This window comes from Syzygium oleosum, unplaced genomic scaffold (assembly GCF_021117445.2).
Source record: "Syzygium oleosum isolate NSW1041296 unplaced genomic scaffold, Sole_v2.1 Sole_v2.10, whole genome shotgun sequence".
NCBI lineage: Eukaryota > Viridiplantae > Streptophyta > Magnoliopsida > Myrtales > Myrtaceae > Syzygium > Syzygium oleosum.
In genome coordinates this window covers 11,165,972-11,182,912 of record NW_026607494.1, presented here as the reverse complement: position 1 = coordinate 11,182,912, position 16,941 = coordinate 11,165,972, and the positions used below count along the sequence as shown (strand labels likewise).

The 16,941-nt window shown below is 41.0% G+C and overlaps 3 protein-coding genes and 1 long non-coding RNA gene across 5 annotated transcripts; 1 reads left to right on the top strand and 3 right to left on the bottom strand.

Moving 5' to 3' along the window:
* Window positions 1-1,236: 1,236 nt before the first annotated feature.
* On the bottom strand, window positions 1,237-6,305 carry LOC115679991 (peroxisome biogenesis protein 22). The gene is made up of 8 exons (XM_030603737.2): window positions 5,935-6,305; window positions 4,119-4,355; window positions 3,985-4,032; window positions 3,552-3,608; window positions 3,366-3,467; window positions 2,810-2,875; window positions 1,817-1,918; window positions 1,237-1,715 (listed from the first exon to the last, which is right to left on the bottom strand). The coding sequence occupies exons 1-8, from the start codon at window positions 6,037-6,039 to the stop codon at window positions 1,611-1,613; spliced, it is 822 nt and encodes a 273-aa protein (XP_030459597.1). The 5' UTR covers window positions 6,040-6,305; the 3' UTR covers window positions 1,237-1,610.
* Window positions 6,306-6,452: 147 nt separating this feature from the next.
* LOC130139060 (uncharacterized) lies at window positions 6,453-7,833 on the top strand. Its single transcript, XR_008817313.1, has 2 exons — window positions 6,453-6,783; window positions 6,908-7,833. It is a non-coding gene; the product is annotated as an uncharacterized LOC130139060 (long non-coding RNA).
* LOC115679954 (cyclin-U1-1) lies at window positions 6,951-8,610 on the bottom strand. Its single transcript, XM_030603681.2, has 2 exons — window positions 8,049-8,610; window positions 6,951-7,386 (listed from the first exon to the last, which is right to left on the bottom strand). The coding sequence occupies exons 1-2, from the start codon at window positions 8,468-8,470 to the stop codon at window positions 7,086-7,088; spliced, it is 723 nt and encodes a 240-aa protein (XP_030459541.1). The 5' UTR covers window positions 8,471-8,610; the 3' UTR covers window positions 6,951-7,085.
* Window positions 8,611-8,717: 107 nt separating this feature from the next.
* LOC115679953 (uncharacterized) lies at window positions 8,718-16,736 on the bottom strand. Of its 2 annotated transcripts, XM_030603680.2 has the most exons (14): window positions 16,576-16,736; window positions 16,087-16,229; window positions 15,839-15,969; window positions 14,569-14,607; window positions 14,312-14,404; window positions 14,093-14,209; window positions 13,648-13,743; window positions 12,819-12,932; window positions 11,892-11,945; window positions 11,708-11,755; window positions 11,134-11,284; window positions 9,834-9,999; window positions 9,390-9,459; window positions 8,718-9,201 (listed from the first exon to the last, which is right to left on the bottom strand). In XM_030603680.2, the coding sequence occupies exons 2-14, from the start codon at window positions 16,166-16,168 to the stop codon at window positions 8,944-8,946; spliced, it is 1,419 nt and encodes a 472-aa protein (XP_030459540.1). In that variant the 5' UTR covers window positions 16,169-16,229; window positions 16,576-16,736; the 3' UTR covers window positions 8,718-8,943. The 2 variants fall into 2 exon arrangements, with proteins under 2 accessions (XP_030459540.1, XP_056171242.1); XM_056315267.1 differs by lacking the exon at window positions 14,569-14,607.
* Window positions 16,737-16,941: the final 205 nt, after the last annotated feature.

Below are 16,941 nucleotides of genomic sequence, written 5' to 3'. Positions count from 1 at the left end.
CTAGTCACGATTTTCAGGCTAAAATTTACCGAAATGGTTAGATTGGAATTGCTTCAAAAGTTCAATATTGAATAAATATAATTAAAAAATTTATGATCGAATTGATATATATAATAAGTTTACGGCTAATTTAGGAAGTGCTGGATCAGTGACACGTACTAACACAATGTATTGACCAACTAATAGGACCGATAAATATAAATTTGCAAACGACAGAAAACTCATTATTACTTGATCCGACGTTGACTATCACAAATTTAAAGTTTGTGATTTTAGGGAAATTTTTCGAAAATTTATCGAGGACATGCTGTTGTGACCTTCATTGCCGTCGGATAAAATTGCGTAGAGCATGGATTGTTCACAAGTAAAATTAAAGCATAAATGTAGAATTAGCGCATCCAATTTTTCATTCATTCTATCATTGATGCATTTGGGGTTTCATGAGATGATCTCTGTAGCATTGAGCAAGTTGGTCGTAACCAAATCTCAGGTAAACCTCAAACCCCAAAACTCCAAATCCGAAATCCCAAAACCCAGACCCTAAACTCTAAACTAAATTGTAATTTTCTCAACCACCATCCGATATTTGTTTTGTCTATAAAGAATAATTTTCTTTATAATTATATTAAGGTCATCCAATTCTATATCATAATATATTCTGATTATCTTTCCAGTCTAATTTTATCCAAACATGACCAAACATGAAAAATTGTGAAGTCTCCACTCACATTTTATAATTAAATGAAAAATTAGGAGTAAAAATTTTTTAAGGTCGTACCGAACACATTTCTATACTATTTCTATTTCGAAAATAAAAATTTTGTGCAGTTACCAAACTCATTTTTTTGCTTAAAAACTGTTCCCGAGAACAGAATTAAAAAACATTATTTCCGAATAGAAATTGTTCCAGAAACAGAAACGTTAAATTTAATCCATTACTACTTCTGTTCTGTTGTGCCTAAACATATATGATTCGTTCCGTGACACGGTCGATCTAAAACGAAGGGAATTGTAATGTGTCGCCACTGCCGCCGCGGTCGAGCACAATTAGCACAGGCGAATCTTTCAAATAATCAAAATCACTGACCAAAATATACATCTGGCTTTAGCCCAGAATACTCCTTGAAAGTAATCAGTACTGTTTCTGAGCTAGATAATAAATTTGTATTGCATTTCTGGAAAGTGAGAATAACTGACTTTAAGACAGACCCAACCATTAACTGCGAAGCTGGAACCTATGAATTATTAAAATCCTATTGAAAAAAGAATCTCAGAACACACAGGATATATGCCCAAAAAAGCTTATGGTATCTTGCTCTACAGCTCACAAAATGTTTGATATATCCAAAGGGTAGTAGTACAACAGAAACTTAAAAACTCTTGTCTATGAAACTAATGCAATATGAATTGCAAACAGCGAATCTCATGATCCAACGAAGTTGACTGAGATTAATAGTGAGCCAAGACCTCGACCCAATTATCATCGGAAAACCAGCCACAGCTGGTGAATATTGGAACTCCTGAGGAACTGAGCGGGAAGATTATCAGACCAGATAATAAACAGGAGGACATAAATATACAATCGCATTTGCGAATTTTATGAGTTACTGCTAAATGCTCCCGAAGAACTGCTCCAAAGATGGGGAACTGAACACGTTAGAGGCCGTCCTTTCAGGTCTGATGGGGGTCACATGAAGTTGGTACTTGATGAATCTCTGCAAACAAACGCGTCATTACATATATATACTCGCTGTGTGATGACATCATGTAAGGCTGATAGTACCCATTGAGCAAGAAGAGTAAGCAAAAACTTTACCGCTAACTGAGAGATGACTTCAGGGTTTGTGTCAATGTGCCAGTCTGGTTCTAGTTGCCGAACAAAAGAGGAACGCCCATTCTCTGTGCTACAGAAAAGAACCTGCACATGAATTTCCCAAAAATCACGTATGCGATAAAGTGAAAAATACATAGCAGATAATATAAATCAGCGATTTTGCATGTCTAATTCAGACAATAGAAGGGTATTGGAGATCCTGAAGTCCTTAAGAAATAAGTGAGACGGATTTTAACATTCACCATCGCGTCAACCATACAATCACACACTATTCAACTTTCGTTCGTTGCTTGCTCTCTCCAGCACCTAAACATCTGCATGCCCCATTTAATTCCACTACTTTTATCATTAATCCCAACAACAATTCACTACGTAATTCTCTGACCTTCTTCACACAGGACTTGGTCACTAATTGTAAGGCTCTGCACCTAACCTAAAAGGAAGGACTGCATCGTGCTTAGAAACTCTTGTTTATAAACAATTTCTACGAAGCAAAGAAAGCACTGTAATTTTCTTTTTGAGACTTATGCTTATGAACCCAATTGATGTTGCATATTACACAATTACTCTCAACGGGTCCAGACCTTCTGAGTCCCTTGCTTGCACTATATATCAATTCAACTCAGGCAGATCATAGAGGCTTTATTATTGCCTAATTATACTTCAGCTTCAGCACGTTAGGAGTAATGAGTCAGTTGTGCTGCTATGTCGATTGTGCGTGTGACTATGATGAAGATCACAAGGACACAAAATCATATCCTCGTGGAGTAGCATAGACTGCTGACAGTGTTCATAATATAGCTTAACTATGAAAATGACTGCCATGAAGAAGTCCCCTCCAACCCAGTATCCAAATGAATTAAACAAAGAAGAAAAGCTTGTGATAGACAATCATGTAGAAGGAAAAACTTATTAGCGTATTGCACGTGCAATAATCCAAAAGCCAGCTTAGGTTCATATCAGGTATTTGTGTACCTTCTCCTTGATGAGACCACCTGAAGTAAAGACTCCAGCATACTCCAAGGCCTGAAGAATTTTTTTCTGCACAGTTGAAGAAAACAACTTCAACACATAGCACAACCGGCTGAAATAACACAAATTGAGGAAATTGCCCTGGCAAAGGGGCCAGCAATACAACTGCTATCTTAAGAAACAGAATGACACATATGAAGTCTGATTGAGAAAATATATGATGCCAGTACAAAACATAATCAAAATGACAGAACCATGGCATATTAACAGCAATTCTGCATTAGCAAATCTAAAGATAAAGCAAGGTTATACCTAGAATTAACAAGGTCCAAAAACCAGAAATAACTACGGCAAAATAGTCCACACAAAAGAAGCACATTGTGAGGAAACATAGCTGTTCTGTAAAATCGTTAGTGCAACAACCATACACTGCCTATTAGGAGAATTCTAGCAATGGTACTGGCATTCACAGCGCACAAATGAGAAAATGCTCAGGCAGAAAATGATGAATTCTACATATTGTTGTCCAAACAGATTCCATTCAATATTTTGCAAATACCTCACTCTCGTCATCAAGAACTCTTTCCATGAGATAAAGATCACAAAATTTGGTGATCTCCAAAAGTACTTCCAACACAGAGGATTTTACAGTTGCTTGTTTCTGCAAAAAGAATCACTAAATCAGGCAATACTCATGCAAAACAAATGTGAAAGTGTAATAGGACTCCGCAGAGGATTCTATTACCTGAATCTCCTCAGGACTACTTTCCTCAAGAATAACTCCGAGCAAACGACATGTGACCTGAATAAATAGCTTAAGCATCAACGCATGACTTGACGAGGGAAAGAGAAGTGGAAAACATTGGTGCTTAGCAAAAGCTAAAGAGGATAATTGTTTCCACTACATTGACATGCAAAGAAAAGCAGAAATTTTTAATCATGAAAGAATATCAAGAACCTTGATCATCCAAAACAGGAATCAATATGAAACATCAATTAATGACAAGGATCGGATAGTAACTACAACCATGATCAAAGAAAGCAAAAGCTTTAGATGCAAAAGGACAGTTATGGTACAGCCATCCGTACAATACCATGAATGATAATCCATATAGATGATATCCCACTTCATGGCACAATTTTTCAAAGTATTAAAGAAAATAGGTTACACTGATTACCTTTCGACCTTCACTCAATTTTTGCCTCACAATCTGCCCCAATGTTGGCTGAAAAATAACGGGGAATGACATTAAAGCTAGAATGAATACACTGAAACACAAGATAAATTAAAAAGATGCAAGTTAACACTTACCTTCACAGGCTGGAAAAACTCATCAACAACATTTCGTGCCCTTAAATCCTCTGAAGTTGAACAAACTCCAGAAGAAGTCGAGGCTGTATTTGTCTGAGAAGCTAGACCCGAACTGGTAGGTGAAGCAGCTTGTCTTTTTTGTACCCGTCTTTGAGGGCCTCTAGGTGTCCTCAATAACCTCCATGTAAAAACTACGGCAACAGCAAACCCAGCAATTGCCCCAAGCGAGCGCGAATTCTAAATCAAAAAGAATCAGGGTGCAGTGTGAGAAGTAGGCACCAGTATGGGGCATCACGCATATCATGCTGTCAGACACTGAGATTTACTAATCTAAGATATGTGATCAGAGAGAGATTAATGACGTTGACAGACCCTTGTAGCTTCCAGGCACTTTTCCTATGAGCATATTACAGGAATTATATTATCTACATCATTTCATATTATTCAGATATCTGCAGACACTCTTGTAGGAATGATCAAACTAGCTGGTGTTTCGCATAGCCATGGGCAGCAATTACATCTTTTAAAAGGGGCAATGCTCCTTCAATAAGGTATTTGGCAAACATTTAGAAGCCGACACTCCCCATAACAGAAGCATCTCATGGGAGAATTTAATGAATGCTATGAATATAAAGTCGCATTGTCAAACACATTAAACAATCGTAATCTCAGCTCATCACACAGCTACACCAATACCGAATGAACACTTCAACATCATAGAAGCCAAAAATGTTCGACATTCTTCCAGACTTTAAGAATCGATACCATTAGGGTGCGTTTGGTTTAGGCACAAGGCATGCAGGTGTAGTGAATTTTTGCCACTCACCGCTTCCTTTCCTCTTCCTCCATATTGTTCCTTACCCTCCATTATCATACCATTTATCCATCAGCACTACTGAATTTGTTGTCACCACCATCATCCCTCCAAAATTACTCCCACTGCCATTCCTCCTCCTCCACCATCACAACTCGCCCTTAAATCATATACAGTGTGGCCTCTACTACATTCCAGTCTGAATCTACTTACATTTTGAATAGTACATTATAGTGTAGCTGAAGGGCATCTTAGCATCAACCGTCAGAATTATAAGGAGAATACATAAAAAGCTTTCTAGAAAACTACCAAAGAACAATCTCGTACTTTCCTAAGGGATGCAGGTACTGTTGGGATAGGGAAGGCCCAATGGGTCAGAAAGATAGCAGATTCTGGAAGAATTAACAGCAAAGTTAAACGCCCGACACCATCAAAGGATACTACTAGGTGGTGAAGCAAGTAATTAAGACGTACCAAGATATATGATCCGGGTGGGTAAGTACCCGAAGGCAGATAACACAGAACGCGATTAGAAGGTTTTAGCTTTCAAAAAAAAAGATGTGAGAAGTTAGCATTGCCGAGCAGGTAAAGCTGAATTTTCTTGAAGACCAGTCAGTCCCCCAAATTGGCTCAAAATGATGAGAGAAGTGGCGGGCGGACAGATACAAACTGATCTATTGGCTAATTGGACTCCAACCCCAGTAGACGGAACACCCCTCAGCGGCAAAACCAAGACTCAAATTTTTAGCTGCTTCAATCAATAATCATACCCTATATATACATATATCATAAAGAAGCGGCACCAGTTCCCAAAACCCTCCATAGGACCATCAAATGGATCATGAAATCGCACGGAAAGCGCAATGGAAAGATCAACTAAATGAGCCAAAGGCAGCAATTCTGATGCGATAAAAGAGTATCAAATGGATCGTAGAATCCTCCATCCCCTGGCCCAAAAAAAAAAAAAAAGCGACGGAGGCGAAGAGGAATCCGACCGCGCACCATGTTGTTGAGCGAGATCGAGAAGATGTTGGAGAACTTGACGGTGAGGTAAGCCCCGAACCTCCTGATCAGCTGCACCAGCTCGTCCTTCGAGGTCTCCGCCATGGCTTGGGCTTCCCCCCCACCACCACCACCACCGCCCCCCCAAAGATCAAGCCGGCGAAGCCCGCCGCGGCCCTTCCGCCGAGAGAGGGGGACGCTTCCGCCGCGCCGGAGACAGGAACCGCCTTGTAGAGAGAGAGAGAGAGAGAGAGAGGCGGCGAGACTCGTTCGATGCTTCTCGTCAATGGTCGAACCTCGCGAACGAGCAGGGAGACTTCCGATGCGATCTGCTCGCTTTAATTTTTATTTCTTTTCTGTTATTTTTTTTCTCTCTCTTTTTGTCAGTTTAGGGATTTTACTTTTCCATCGGGTGCTGCTGCTGCTGCTGCCGCTGCCGATCTCGTCTTACGAGTTCGGAACCCGGTTTGTCCCTGACGGGTTCGGGTCGTCGGATCGGGATTGGATTGGGCCCGGCCCAAGAGTGAACGGTCCGGGTCAAAGAAGGGAAAAAGCTCATTTTGTCGACACAAAAGTACAACAACACGTTAGGCAAAGTTCAAGGCGGTGGTGCGGGGAAGTCTTAAGTTGTCTTGTTCGGCGAACTTTGAAGATGGGAAATTCCGCTTGGCAAAGATTTTCTGACAGCGCCGCGACACGGTCATTGACCGCATGTCGGCTTTTGTACCCGGCCATTTCCATCACGGCGAGATTGTCTCTGCGGTGAAGTAATGATTTCCCGATGACTGGTGCGGTGTGGAACGCATGTATAATTGATGTTCTTTAGGGTGTGTTCGAGACGCCATTGTGGTAAGTTTGGCTTATGCTTCCGTGCCAAAGAAGGACTAAAGGTGAATTCTGATCTTTTTACCTTCTTTTCGTCACTTGCTTGTTCTTATGACATTGTTTAATACGGCAATCTTCGAGTCAGCAGAGACGGTGAAAATTTGGGTGCCACAGTTCCAAAGATGCTCTCGTACCAAAACAGCCCTCGAAATTCAATGGTCTAACCGAGACAAGAATGTCAGCGACAGTGAGCGACAGACAAAGACAAGAGAAGAAAGACATGGACAACGTTATGCGGAGTGGGGAAGACAAAGGACTCTTTTCACTCAGTCCACGACTTGAGGAAGTGATGGTGGGTCTGTGGTTGCTTGTGCATCCTCAACCACCGGAAGTTCGGTCACGTCATCGAGTGCCGGATCGGACAGCACGAGCGCCTTGTCGATCTTGCCGTGTCCTCCTTGCCCGTTCAACAGCACCTCCCTCTCCAGGTGCAGGCAGTAGCTCTCGAACACCCTCGAGCTCACCACTACCCCAAAGTCCAGGAGGAAAAGCAGCTCCATCTCGAGCCTGTTCAGCTCGGAGTTGCTCACCCCGCCTACTCTCGCGTAGAACGCGTTGTTGTAGTGCCTGCGCGAATTCCCCGAAGCCAGTGATGCAGAGTTATAGCATGTACAGATAATTTGTTCCGGAGAGTACATGGCTTCACACGTTGAAATTAATAAGCTATGTTCCATGATCGCAAGTCTGTCTAGTTTTGGTTTTGTGTGCAACTATGGATCAAGAGCTTAGAAAGGTCCTAGACCAATGTGGTTCCGCAAGTCGTGACTTATTGAAATGCGACATCGGCACTGCATCAGCAAAGGAGTTCCGACATACATTACTATGGGTTAGCTTTCGCCGTCTTTCTTTTTCCAGCCAAGGAACTAATGTGACCTCGAAACTGCCGGACTTTTGGGCCTCAGATCTGGCAGAGTCTCCGAGCAGATTACTTTTGAGTCTCTGTCATTCAATCACAAAATAATAGTAGAACCTAATCTTGCTTATGCACGATTTGGACCCTCGTCCGCTTTCTTTTGGATAAGTAGTTGGTCTCAAGCTCTTATTGACGTGACTTCCAAACCATCCAGTCATCTATTTGGAACTCTGACCATTCATTTGATCATTCAAAGTTCTACGAATTAATTGGCTCAACTAACTCAGAACTACCAGATGTTGATCACTCAATCAAGTGAAGGCGCTCAATTCACAAAAGATGTAAGCATGCGCATGAGTTTTGGAGGCACACTTACTCATCATCCAGCATCTTGGAGGCGACCATGACACTCGTGACGAGCAACCTATGCACATTCAGCGACACCACGAGCGAGTCCGGGTGCTTATGCACCAATCTGTCTATATACACAAATCCCACCACGAAACAGGACGGGCTACAACCCGTGTACTTGAAAATCCTCTCCAAGTACTTGGGTATGCTTATGCTCGGCGGCCGCACGCCGTGGAATCCATCCAAGCTCTTCCCAACCATTGCCGACCCGTGGCTGCCGAGCCCGTTCAGCTGCCGGCCGAGGCTCTCAAGGAGCCGGTCATTCCGAGCCACCAGCTTCTCTAGCACGAAGGACAGCACAGTCAGCACCCGAGGAACGGCGGTGGCCTCTACTTGGCTCAGCTCGGGCCGGGGTTCCAAGCCGGTGCAGTCGCCGGCGGCTAACATTTAGATGCCATCATGATGGAGGCTCTTGCTCGAGCTGAGGAAGGAGAGATTAAAAGAACCCATTTGGGTGGCCTAGAATGGATGCGAGAGGTATGGGCACATTATCCTGGGGACAAGCTCTTAGCAGCTCACATGAAGTGGGATTTTGCCACGTGTGCAGCCGTTTGGCTGCTGCTGATGCTTCTGGTCCAGGAAGAATTTCAAAAAGTTCAGCCGTACTTCATTGAAAGGAACTCAGTGCTATTAGTGATACCCAATAACCTATCTATCAATCGAAAGAGATATGTCGTCAAATGAACCGAAATCTCCGTTACGAGCGGTGATCACAAAGACTCTTTGATCAAGATCGAAAGAATTCTCATCTCGGTGCAAAATTGGAGAGCGGAAGAATTGTCACCGTCAATTGTTCGGCCATAAGTGAGTTTAACAATGACAAACCTTAATATATCTAGTAAATGCGCGAAAATCTTTATCTATACATTGTGGTCACTAGACGTGAGTAATTTGTCTTCCTCATTTCCTATTTCGGTCATGGAGAGCTGAATGTTCGACTTGGAATTCATTTTATTCCACTCGTTCTCGACGCGGAAGAAAGCCCACTGGAACCGGCGAAGCATCTCCAAGGCGGTGATGGTGAAAACTGTGAGGTAGTTGTGGCGGAGATGGGCAGACAATTTGTACGTCCACGTGCAACGCAGGATCAGATTGCTGCCTATTACCCAAACATAAACCTGCAATGTCATAGGCTCGATTAATTGGAAGGCACTTTGTAACAGTCCTGCGAAAAGTGGCGATCACGAAAACAAAGCGAGGTGCATAATTTGGCGCAGCTAGCGAGTCAAATTGATGAAGCTTCATTGACAAGCATTAGCGAGGTGTTTTGAACATAACAACCTGAAGCATCACTATATTTGCTTACCCATTTTCGTGCATACAGAAGCGACGAGACCATACTTGGTTTGCTGAACTTGAAAATCCGAGTGAAGCAACTGCCAGAAAAAAAACTCAGAAATTACATTGGAGTCAAAAGTACTATCAAAATAAAGAAATCCACTTTCATAAAACCATTTTTTTTCCCGTAACTTTCATAAAACCATTTCACCACCATACATTCTGCAAGTGAGAGAAATTTCTGCACTTCCAAATTTCATCAACGCTGGACACAGGTCCAGTTCAATCATAACGAGGCTATGAGGTTAATAATCACTGACTCTTATGGTAACCAGTAATATCACAAGCATAACTTCTCTCAAGAACAAACTTTATACTAGTCAAAGGCAAATTATTCACACAATAAAAGCTCGGATTTGGAAGCTATAGCATTTAAAATGTAAGATATGTTGTAATAACGAGGGTGACGTACCTCAAGTCCCAATCTCGGGTCACGTCCCAATAAAATGAATACAAAGAATTCAAGACACCCGAGAGAAGCCAGAGAGGCCGATAAAAACTTGTCCACTTTTCAGGGAATACATGGTATTTAAGGGCCGAAAGAAAAATCACCGGCACGGCTGTTGAATATTTCAAAGCTGAAAACAAAAGTATACAAAGCCATTAGATATAAAGCAAACTTCAACTAACATAGTTGACAAGGAAAAAAGTGGATTGCATCCATAGAGACAATAGACATCTTAAGCACAGAGAATTGGACTAAAACCAGGCAAAAGGAGAAGGAGAAGGAAGGGGGGCTGGGGGACAGCAGAGAGGAGAAGATGTGTGAAGTAGATCTTCAATATCCATAGCTACACACTCATGTCTTCCTCAGGTACTTCAAAATACAAGAAAATTGTAGTCCTTGGAAATGCTATCAGTGGATAAATACAAATTTTCCAATAAAAGGCAATTGAAAAGGCAAAAGCCTAGCAATAATTTTCACATCTTTCACACAGCAACTGTAAAATCTGAGACATTTCATGTTTCCCCAAAGTGAGCTAGGAAGTCAGTATAAAGACAACAAGCAACCACCCAAGACTTCATGTTGAACAAGCATTTCTACAGATTGGGATGCTGCACTGCATGAGAATGGCCAACAAGCGCAATACAAAAATTGCTGTCCATCCAATCAGTAAAAAAATGAGCATAATCTAAATGTTGGCCTGAACCCGAGACCGAATTTACTCTATGCATACAAAAGATGCTTTGGTTGACACTTAGAAATCCAACTCTAGCCATACCATCAGACAGCAGCCAGAAGAATATCCAACGCGTGTGACATGAGGACTGCATATGCATGAGGCAGTCAAATATTCCAGGTCTGAAGTACCCATTCAGCACATGTGACTATAATATGAGTAAATTGAGTGAATGAAAATTCTCCTCTGAGACATGTGAAGTTCAATTCATTTGTAAAACGAAATTATTGTAGCATAAGATACTTGATAATGGACCTTCTCCAGCAAATGAAATGATCCAGAAGAAGTTGAACAGAGTTCGAAGATATATGTGACTGTAAAGTGAAATGGATCCAGATTATAGTTTACTTAATACGAACACCATGAAGGATAGATAAAATATGTGATTAATGCACATGGGGGCTCCAAAAAAATTGCAAATGCCAAGTAACACAAATATGTTTATAGATGGCCAATAATCAATATAATGAATTTCATGTATATTTCGACCCAAAAAGAATTTCATGTATATGAAAAGCCTGGAGATGCTACCATTCAAAAGAGTGTTTTTTTCTCCGGTATCCTTGTACTGTCGGAGGCATTGGAACAAACGAAAAATGTATGGCAACACTAAAACAATAGGAATCGCAACGGAGTGGCTTCCACAGACAGAATCAGCTTCAAACCAAGCAATAGTGGCGACCTGCATGAGTTTTACACATTTCTATTAATTAGACCTCAAATAAGCTCTATAAAATATTCTCAGTAGACAAACGGCTCTACTCTGTGCTTGCATGCAAACATTCCACATCACATCCCCGAAGATCAAGCTATTTCACTCTGAACGGGAAGTACTAAGTTACTGACAATAAGCCTTCAACCAGCCATGCTGGTGATCCAGGCATACAGTCAAATATCTACCAGAAAAGCTTGAAATTTTCTCCTTCGACTACTTAAATTCGGTGTATGCCTACCATTACAAAATTTTCAAAAGGTTGTCCCTCATCATCTTCATTAGCCGAGTCCTCCAAGAGTTTCTTATTTAAACATCCAATCTAAAAAGCAATATCGAACCACCCACTATAACTTTGGGCACAACAATCCAAAGTGACAATGACCTACTGACCTGTCGATGGACCATCCGACAAACTGAGCGCTCCAAATCTGAGAAAACCTGCAGATTACAAGTCGACCAGTGCATAAATAAAAAACTAAATATCTGAATAATGAACAGTCTGGTGCCGGTTTCTAACAATCATGCAAGAAACCTTGACAGTACTAGTGAATTATGAACCTATTGTGATCGGTACCTTGGACATGGAGGTCATAATATCAGCCAAAAAGAAGTCAGAGAAGCTTATTGCCTGTACATGAAAGATGATGATCAGGGTACTAATAATAGATTAGATACTATGAGTCTACATAAATTTACTCCTTTAAAACCAGTACCCGGCTAAATTTTTTTTACATAACTAGCTTAAAAACAAGTCAGTCTTTTTTTTCCCAGCAGAGTTCCAACCCAAAAAATAAAACATGGAAAGCATAGATTAGAAGGGAAAAAACAAAGGTAACTCGCCTAGGGCAGCTATACAGGCCTTAGGTAACCTCCCAAAAGGCTTTCTTCTACCTCCTTGACAAGAAAATCTATGTCTAGCATATTCTAACACACTTGAGGACTTATTGCTGGGCACCATGCCCAGAAACTAGAAAAGGTGCAGAAGCAGTAAAGTTGAGTCCAGCAAGGATTCAACAGTGATACATCACAATGTACATAATAAAGCAATCACAGTGTGCATCAAAAAGTTTGACACCTCAACAAGCAGCTTACACTATGCGGATTTTGCAAGGATCAAAACACAATGGTCATCTTTTGACACCTATAGACATGCACCAGAAATGTCAATCTGATCTCATTCTTTCCATTAAAAATGTCCATGACGACATCACCCCATAAACAAGGTTTGGAACAAGAAAAATAAACGACAAGATAAGCAATCCATGCAACAAAACCACATCAAATAAAGTTCAAGAACCAAGCCAAAGAGAGTAAACAAGTTGAACAACCCATATCAAGCAATACTAGACAGACTTTTGAATCATCTGAGAGAGAGGGGAAGAGAGGGAAAGTAAGAGCACATTTTTTATACTAATTTTAGGTCAATTTCTTATTATATTGGGAGTATATTTTACAATAATCCAAGAATGAAGAATAAGCTAACAAAAAAGCCCAAACTTGCCTGAAGTGGAAACATTATCCTCCAAAGAGTCCTTAACAAGTAGAAGCGCGACGACAAATAGAAAATATCAAACGGAAATATCAACACCATTGCAACAGCAGCATACAGAAGAACCTGCAGTAAAAAGCATCAGAAAGGTTGAGCATATTTCCTGCTAGTGTGGAACTCATTGATGTACTTTAAGATGTAAAAAAAATGTGGTTGTCCCAAAAGCAGTTTATTACAAAGTAGTGAGTAGATATTAAGACATATAAATTCAATCCTTTGCTAGAGACCCATCATCCAACATCTGGTCATTATGACAATAAATACAGCAAGAAGCAATAAGAGAGATATAAAGCATATCCTAGGGGCATCAAGGGCTGGGGGGGGGGGGGGGTGTTTGGGTTGAACCCATCTAGCTTAATAATTTCTTTGTGCATTATACACAGTTGTAGGTATATGAATACATATTGTGAAACCTTGTTCACAATTTGCTAAGGCAGAGTGGTTGCTTATAATACATGCAAATAAAACTTTTGACTCCAAATTTCCATAAGAAGCGGCAAGAATATTCTTCCCAACAACAAACAGAAAGAGGAATGAGCAGCACACATTGTCAGCTTTACTAATGAAAAAGACATTACTGTAGTCATAAAATAAGAAATTTGTCCAAAGGAAAACCAGTATCATATTGGTTACCAGCAGTAAATAAAGCTCAGAATGAAACCTTCATCTTTTAGTTGTATAAAGAATAAAGTTTCATGACCACAGGAGACCTAATCTGGTAGTATCAACTTTAAGAAAAAGAAGAAGATGTCAGTAGTAAGAGCGGATGCATCTATTACACTGGTTGTGAAGCAGCCAAGGACACTTCTCCATGAGAGTATAGATACAGATAAGCTGTCATGCTTGTGGGAACGATTATTGTCATCCACGTAGCACACTGCAAGATCAAATCAAGCAAGTGTGAGAACACACAAGCCACAAAATACATTCACCTTCGAAAAAGCAATGATAGCAGTATTTTATCTTTCAAAGCCGAACTCTTAGCTTTTGTACTAAAGTGCTTGTAGCAATTGGGAAAAAGGCATCGATGGACACGATTGGTTAAAGAGCTGAGAGAAAAAGTAAAAGTGTAACTACATATTCATACACATATGAATGTAAGTATTTTCTTAGCCTTTGCTAGAAACAAGTACAAAAGGAGCATATAAAGAGACTAAAGACAGAGGGAAAATATGTCAATGAGATCATGAGGAGGCAAATAATGCTTACAGTAAAAAATACAATACCTTCCATATCTCTCTGTGCGTAAGATGGTTCTGATCAAGATCGAAAATTTTAGCATAATTGACATTAGCCTGTGAAAATACCCACTGATTGATACCCCAAAGCCAAACCATCATAGTCTGCAGGAAAATAATTGAATTCATCACCAGGTCGAAATGAGAAAAATTGATAAGCGATGCAATTAATATAGATTTATATCGAATTAGAGAGCAATAACTAACCACAAGAAGAAGAGGGTTATAGTACAAAAATGCCTCATAGAGGAACAGGTCCCGCAAATCCGCACTCATTCTCATGACTGAATCCCATCCAAACTGCAATTCAATATAAAGAGTCTAATTGCCATATGTATTTCAAGTAACAAGCCAACTATCAACAATATCTTAGGACATAATAGTTTCTCTTTATTGCGGCAATTCACCGAATATCTTAAACCCCACTGCAATATCATATGACTGATACAAAATTAAGTACTGACCTTGCAACAAATGAAACCCCAAATGAAGAATAATAGTACCTGGAAATCCAACAAAGATAGAAGACTCAGAGAGCGAGGGAGAGACGCAGAGAGAGAGAGAGAGAGAGAGAGAGAGAGAGAGAGGGTAATATAGGTTTCTGAGTGCACAGCACTTAAAATCTCTAGCAACTACTCGCAAAAGGTTACTTTTATCAGTAAGAGAACCCACGTTCGAGCATCTAAATTTTACAACACCAATATACCAATACAATATTAAAGCCAACTGCATCAATGAGAAAATGTTGAATACTGCCACAGAGAAAATGCAGTGCATGGTAAGAAGACTGCATCTATTAATCGAAAAAGCTATTTCTCGAAGCAATTGGAGCCAAAAGATGTTGGTATTTTTTAATTGATCAAGCAGAACCCTTCCTAGTTGACATTTGCTTCACACAATAAGGATGAGAATGAATGAGAAGAGATGTTACGCAAATTGATGAAGGGGGAAAAGGCAAGAGACTTTCAAAGAAAAAAGAATGACTATACTATATCACATTGGCTGCAGGAAATGGTTTCAAAAATGATAACAAGAGAAACCACGGGGAAAAAAAAGGCTCAGGAAGCTCCATACTATCCAGCAATAAAATCCATGGGCTCAATAAGAAAAAATATTATCTTGACCAATTCAGCTCCATACTTGACCACTTAAGGGAGCACCCATAAGCACATCCAGCACAAGTATTAATTTTTTCGGCAAAATAGCAATACATTCAACAGGTGTCCTCAACGATCCACTTCCCAGATAAGCTGGAAGCATGGAGCCTTAAAGCTGAATCAGCAATTATTCATGGCAATTGCCAACCTTCCACTATGGTAAGCAAACTGGTGATAAGGACACAATCAATGAAAATGACCTTCCAACAACCTAAAACCCCTTAATTTTTCATATCTGCAACAATTATAATGATATAATACTCTATAACTGGAGATATCTACTCCCTTGCTCCACTCTGTCCTGAAGAGTAACTAGAACAAAGACTAGATCATTTTCGTATGATAGATGTTAACAGCAATTAAACCTTAGCACTGGTAATCAAACTACTCCTTCACGCATGTGCTTTCACTAATGAAAAAACAATAATCTTAGACAATACAAAAAACCATCAGAAGTAACGCAAGCTACAAAATTCTCTATAAATGACTAACATATCTTTCGTGCCCCGCCATCTTTACTCCAAATTTGACATCTATCTAGCACACGAGTGAAAACTGAACTTATGAAAGTTAATACCTTGAATCTCCACAATAAGATAGGAGAAGGCATGATTGCTGTAGTGCTGATCGGCATGTTCGCAATCTTCAATTCATCTGCGATGACTGAATACATCGTACCTTCCTCAACACCATTTCCAAGCTCACCGCCTGAAAGATATTCTAAACACATTGAGTCCACAAACATTCGCCATTTCAAACGAGGCGAAATCAACACCCGACCGCGCTCTTATCTCCAAGGCAAAAAAAAAATCCACGACTCTTTACCGAGATCAGAGACGACAGTTCTGCTTCCCGTCTTCCTCAAATGCGGACTGTTAGCAGGCGCCGTCCCGAGGCCTCCGATCATAGATATAGCGAAAGCGGCGACGCGAAGGCCTTTCCCGCACCACTCAGCCTAGACGAAGGACCTGCAAAATCGGCAAATCAGAAGCCGTACACTCGCTCGGAACGCGAGCATCCGATCAGACGCGAAAACGACGCGATCAAATCGCGAGCCATAAACTCGGGACAACCAGAAGCCGCTGGAACAGCCGGACACGATCAGGAGCTCCGAGCGCGCGCGCGCGCGAGCATCAATCGAAGACGCAATGCGCGATGCCGAGCTCGAAACCGCGCGGAATCGGGACGGAATCCGAAGAAAAACCGAGGGGATTTCGGCCGCGATCTGCGTTCGCGGATGAAGATCCGGGGAGGGGAGATTACAAAGAGAGGAGGAGGAAGATGGAGTTACGCGGAAGGGAAAAGCACGACGACCTGGGAGATTGCGCATGAATGTGTGGAATCGTCACTCGAACGCGAAGCTCTTCCTTCCTTCGTCGACTTCGCCTGCCTCGCGCGGTGCAGATCTCGACGCCGCCCTGATCTCGCGCGATGAAGTTTTGGGGGAGTTTCGTTTCGAGTGCGAGCCAAGTAAAAGGGGGCGCGATTCGGTAAATAATCGACAGTTGAGGGGCGAAATCTGCAAAGCTTGGGAATTCACGGGCCATTTTTTAGAATTTCCGGAAGAAGGTCCGTTTCGGGGGTGGAGAAAAGGTCATTTTGGTTTTTTTCTTCTTTTCTTTTTTTGTTCGAAAAAGCGTGACTTTTTTTTAGTTTATAGGCCCGAAAATCATTATAAAA